Here is a 6,071-nt window from a genome sequence, read left to right on the forward strand (position 1 = left end):
CAAGACCATTTGCTCCAAAAGTTGGACCACCAGCCCTTAATGCCCACATAGTCCATTCATAAATCAAATGATTTCATGAAATAATATTCATAGTCTTTGTCTAGAAATGATCCACATATTTGGGGCTCAATTTCAGTTCGTGTCAACAGTTTTTGTACTCCACCTTTCAACTATTACTTTTCTAATTATTGCTTTGAATGTCCTTGCCACTTTGCAAAAAGTTCAAATGGTAACAATTCAAATGAAGCTGATTTGGAAGGAAGAAGGACGATGGCATGGACTTTTTTCATTTCCATATAATTTAACTAATCAGCATAAAAGAAAGATCCACAGAGCTGAGACTAGTAGTTTACTATATAAGTAAGTAGACAGAAAAAGAATGCCATCACCTTCAGTTTCACAACTACTGAAGAAAAAGCTAGACCTCATACATGACACAGGCCCAACAAAGTAACCTATATACAATACATGCTAGGGATCATTTGTACTTCAATCATCCTCCTCCGGCTTCACAAAGAACTCGATAAAAGCAATCCGGCTTGGCTGTTGAGCCCCTCCAGCAAAGTTATGGTAGGATTGCGTACCTAGCCTTGCAACTGAAACCAGGTGCTGGATTTTGAGCATCCCTCCCCTCCCAATCGTTACTTTACTCCCACGATTCTCCTTCAAGACGCTACTTGGAACATTTGAGGTAGTGGCACGAAGAAACTTGTACTTATACCTTGCAGAGAACTGTATGGTCAGCACAAAGAAGCATGCTGTAGATTTTAGGCGCAAGAGTTTTACCTGTAGGACAGTTCTTGGTCACACTGGAATGCAATTAGAAGATCGGTATTTGCATAGTAGGAGAATTCTATCTGCCAAATGGATTAAGTAGTATTTAGATATGGACACCAACGGAAGCTATCTGAATGACAGAAAGCAATTCATGACACACCTCCAAGTCACCATGCCCTTCGCCTTTAAATATTACTGAAGGGGGGTCTGGATGAAAATGAATCTGAATGCTGGAGCCTGGCCACTCAAGGTCATCAATTGATTCTTTCAGGATGGCAGACTGGCATTGTAATAGGTAAAAGATTAGTTCTGAGGCATTAAACGTTAGAACTCGTAGTGACGAATGCAACGAGAAAAGAATGGAGGAAGTATTGCAGGTACCTTAACAGTAAAAGTGACTGGAGTATTCCCTGCATGCTCAAAATGGTAATCCCAGGTGACAGTATCAGGAATTCTGGTTCTGATTTCTGCATGTATACATGCATCTGGAGACCCCACTGACCTGCACTTGTGTTACCAGAATGAAAAGCATGAGCAAAATGATTGACTTGCTTTCGTTGAAGTTCAGAAGAGGGATACATATAGCTCTGCTTGTAGCAGTTACAGAAACAGACGTGTACTGAATCGTGAATCATGGGCTAGTACAGGCTAGGACTAAGTCACGGAATAACTGAACATGACAAGCTAATGTAACAGTGCAGCACTGAATCAATGTATACAATTAACAGGCCCCTGCAGTATCAGCCGCCAGAGATACTGAGACTGGAGGGAAATTCCTGAAAAACTGCAGGAGTTGCTGGAGCCAGACAATCTCAGAAACTACGTGAGCAATAGCTCAGTATTCTGCTTCAGCCGATGAACAGGAAACAGTGTGCTGCCTCTTTGAAGACTATGGAATCAAATTATCACCTAAGAATACACAAAACTCAGAAGTAGAGCACCTAGTTTCAGAGCATCCAGCCCAGTCGGCATCTGAGCATGCTGTCAGAGAGGTAGGAGTGGAAGTGGTGAGATGCAGACCAAGGTTAAGAGATCCTTTAAGGTATCGAATTATTCGTTTGATAAGGTTGAGGTGAGGTTCGCGAGGATCATGCATAAACAGGCAGGCCTGCTGAACAGAATATGAAATTAGTTAGAGTTGCATATTGCAGGGCACCTGCAAGGCTGCGTTAAAAGGTTGGGTCAGAAACAGGGGAGCGACTAGAATCAAGCTTAGAACCGGTGTCAACTGGAGTGCGAGCAGTATAAAAAGTTGCCATTCCAGCTTTGTCGATGAGTTCAGAAATGTAGTGACGTTGAGAGAGAAAGAGACCAGAAGTGGATCTGCTAACAGAAATACCAAGGAAATGGTGAGGAGGACCTAGGTCAGTCATGGAGAATTCAGAATTGAGGGAATCAATGACGATGTTGAGAAATGCAGTGAGAACAACATCATCAACGTATAAAAGAAGGTAAGCAGTTTGAGTAGCTGAATGATAAATCAACAGAGAGCTATCAGATTTAGAAGCAGAGAAACCAATTCGCTGGATAAAGGTAGAAAACTGATGGAACCAAGCTCTAGGAGCTTGTTCTAGACCATATAGAGATTTTTTTAAGGAGACAAACATGATGAGGAAAAAAAGGGTTTTCAAAACCTTGAGGCTGTTGACAGCTTACTGTTTCTTGTAAGTATCCATGCAAAAAAAGGCATTTTTAACATCAAGTTGGTGAATAGGCTATGAGGACGATAGTGCAATGGATAAAACAATTTGAGCAGTGCTTGGTTTAACTACAGAAGAGATGGTTTCCTCTAGTCTATACCTGTCTGCAGAGAATAACCTCTACATACCCATCTGCCTTTATAGCATGCAAGCGACCCATCTGCATGATATTTGTGCCTAAAAATCCATTTCCCAAAATCTAAATTAGCAGAGGAGGGCCTAGGAACAAGCTCCCATGTTTCGTTTTGAAGAAGAGTGTCATATTCAGAATACATCGCGTCTTTCCACTTTTGATCATGGAGGGCTGAGTGGTGACTTTTGGGTAGAGGAGAAATAGCATCTGTAGTAGCTACTCCCTCCGTTCACAAATATAAGATGTTTTGGATATTTCAATATAGACTACATACGAAGTGAAATGAGTGAACAAACACACTAAAACGTGTCTATATAGGTACCCAAATGGAACGGTCTTTATTTGTGTTGTTGGTTGGTCTTTCTCAACGTGGTCTATAGCACGAAAAACCATTCTTTACAAGATAGGGCCTCCGATTCAAAAAAAGTTAGAACATTTTATATTTGTAAACGGAGGGAGTAGAAGATTAAGCCGACATACAGGGATGCCAAAACCATGCTTGGCTCGAGTGGTCAAGCGATGAGGATTAGACGGGATGGTAACAGTAATGGCATTGGCAGGAAGAGGTGGTGTGTTGGGAGAGGAGGGTTAAGAATAATAACTAGTGGAGGATGTTGTAGAAGGAGAGGACGTAGATTCAGATGCTGAAGCTGATAAGGGAAGAGATGGTGAAGAAATAGGTGTAGGTGGATTTTGAGGTGAAGAAATAGGTGTAGTAAGGTTGTGTGGTGTAGATAAGGTGTAGGTGAGGAGATATATGTTGGTCGTGATGAGGATGTACTAGGAGTAATGGAGGGTGGTTGCGGAAGCGTTGTAGTGGCGTGGCAAGAGGAGAAAGGAAAGGACGTCTCATCGAAGACAACATGGTGGCAAATAATTACACGGCCTGAGTCCAAGTCCAAACACCTATATCCATAGTCGTAGGTGCAAGCTTATGAGTGGTAGCTGTGATGTTAGGAAAACAGAGACACCGGAGAGTCGTAGGAGCAAAATGATTGACTTGCTTTCATTGAAGTTCAGCAGAGGGATATATATAGCTCTGCTTGTAGCAGTTACAGAACAAGACGTGTATTGAATCGTGCATCGTGGGCTAGTACAGGCTAGGACTAAGTCACGGAATGACTGAACGTGACAAGCTAATGTAACAGTACAGCACTGAATCAATGTATACACTTAAGTACTTAACACAAAAAAGTCCGACGAGAACCGCCTGGCATTTGACCTTTTTATTTGTTTCACATTACTAAGTTACATCCATCTCCAGAATGAACTTAAATTTTGAGCTGAACACGAAGCTTGAACGTTTATTTGCTTTTGGTAAGGGTGGGAATGTAGTAAAGTGAGCTTTAGGAGCACGATTTATTGATCTCATCAAGCTTTAATATAAAGACGAACAAATGGCTATTTATACTTTATCCACCACAGTCACAGTATCCAAACACCTAGTGATTCACTAGATCAACTATATAAAGATTGCAATTCACAAATGCAACTTATCCGCCACGATTATGCAAATGTCTAATGGGTTATGATGTCAATTGACAGCATTACGAAGCAAAGACGAACAAAGAGAACCTAGTAGGCAGAGAAGATGCATGCCTGAGGAGAAGCTGCATGTCGGGGCCAGGGTACCGGATCTCGACAGGGGAGGCGAACCCGGGGACGGTAAACATGTTGAGGCAGTCGACGAGGAGCCCCAGGCTGAGGCCGAACCGTGGACGCCCCTCCGCCCCGTAGTCGTACTCCGCAAACAGCTGCAACGGTCAATCCCCGCTGAAATTCAACGGCCGGGATCGGGGAGGAATAAACGCAAACACCTGGCGGGCGCGCAGCACGAACCTCGGTCTTGAGGTAGACCTTGGCCTGGAGGCAGCCGCTCTCCTCCACGGTGACCACGATGCCGTGCTCCGACAGCTCCACCACCGCGCCCTGCGCGACGAGACCTTAGATGGAGCGTATGCGGCCAGCGTGCGGAGGAGATGAGAGGAGAGGGGGGCTGCTGCTGACCTGATGCTTGTTCCAGCGGACGCAGGAGAGGGCATCGACCATGCCATGGACGCAGTCCACCACGCACACCAGGTCCGGCGCCTCGTCGCCCTCGCCCTGCCCCTGGCCGGACGTCGTCGACGAGCTCATCCCCGTCGACCTGACCCACGCCTCGCCGCCGCCGCTGGATTCTCTTTTTCCCGCGACGGCGCGAAGCTGCTGCCCCTTCAGCTGGCCCATTCCTAGGGGTTCAGGCCTTGGATACTAAAAGGACCCTTCAATGGGCCTACCCATAAGCATTTACCTTTATGGGCAACTTTGCGGGGAGCTAGAATATGTTCATTGTGTATTTAAAAAATGCAAATGCCGTGTATACAAAAATGCTCGCTCTACTTTTAATAAATATTCATAGGTTGCAAAAATATGTAAGTGACATCTTCTGAAAAGGTTATCTGATGTAAGAAAAAATTTCTTGTACTTAAAATAATATATACGTTAAATTTATAAGATGTTAAAGCATCTGAAACGAAATTTCTGTGACATATGTTTCAAAAATATTATCCAGTATAAAAACATGTTTGCATAGTCCAAAAAAGTATATTGTATCATACAAAACATTATTCAAAGTTTAGTTCAAACATATTTCATATGAGATGTACTAGATATATACAAAACCAATGTACAATATGCATGAAAAAAGTAGACACACATGAAAACATATATATTTTTTAAAATATTAATCATGTATTTGCAAATGTTAAATGAGTGGAACAAAATGTTCCTGTTGTATACAGAAATTTTGTAATATGTATAAAAATGCAGACATGTGTTGCAGAGAAATGAAGAAAGAACCAAAGAAAATAAAAGAAAAATTGAAGAAGTAAAATTAAAATAAAGAGAAGAAAATGTGTGGAACAAACAAAGAAGAAAAAGACATGCTACAAATACTAGGCCGGTCCACAACCCACAAGAGGCTCGCCTCAAGCAACACCGAGAATGGCCTGGACCAACAGAACCGCAGTCCTTGAGTGTTTATTTGTTTTTCTTTTGGTTTTTTCTTCGTTTCCTTTTTTGCTTTCTTCTTTTACTTTTGCTTTGTCTTCCAAATATTCTAAATCTATATATTACGAAAAAACTTTACATATTTTTTTAAAAAAATCTGATAAAATATTTGGAAAATGACAAATGTGCATAGAAAAAAATGGTTCTCATGTATATGAAAATTATACAATGTCTATGAAAAAGTAGTTAATATAGAGAAAAATGGTAATCAACCATTTAATTTTTTTAATGAAGTATTTGAAAAATATTAATCAAGCATTTGGAAAACATAAAATGTGTAATGAAGAAATGTTTCTCATGTATATGAAACAATTGTACGAAACATACACAAGTTGTCTAAAATAATGTTGATAATGTATTTAATAAATGTTAAACAAGTATAAGAAAATGTTTTTGATGTGTAGGAAAAATGT

The 6,071-nt window shown here is 41.3% G+C and overlaps 1 protein-coding gene across 2 annotated transcripts; it reads right to left on the reverse strand.

Moving 5' to 3' along the window:
- Positions 1 to 271: 271 nt before the first annotated feature.
- Positions 272 to 4,847, reverse strand: LOC123088187 (uncharacterized). 2 transcript variants are annotated; one of them, XM_044510380.1, is made up of 7 exons: positions 4,618 to 4,847; positions 4,450 to 4,524; positions 4,210 to 4,364; positions 1,159 to 1,279; positions 938 to 1,057; positions 787 to 857; positions 272 to 721 (listed from the first exon to the last, which is right to left on the reverse strand). In XM_044510380.1, the coding sequence occupies exons 1-7, from the start codon at positions 4,834 to 4,836 to the stop codon at positions 490 to 492; spliced, it is 993 nt and encodes a 330-aa protein (XP_044366315.1). In that variant the 5' UTR covers positions 4,837 to 4,847; the 3' UTR covers positions 272 to 489. The 2 variants fall into 2 exon arrangements, with proteins under 2 accessions (XP_044366315.1, XP_044366314.1); XM_044510379.1 differs by having other exon boundaries at positions 4,450 to 4,539.
- Positions 4,848 to 6,071: the final 1,224 nt, after the last annotated feature.

Source organism: Triticum aestivum, chromosome 4A (assembly GCF_018294505.1).
Source record: "Triticum aestivum cultivar Chinese Spring chromosome 4A, IWGSC CS RefSeq v2.1, whole genome shotgun sequence".
Taxonomy (NCBI): domain Eukaryota; kingdom Viridiplantae; phylum Streptophyta; class Magnoliopsida; order Poales; family Poaceae; genus Triticum; species Triticum aestivum.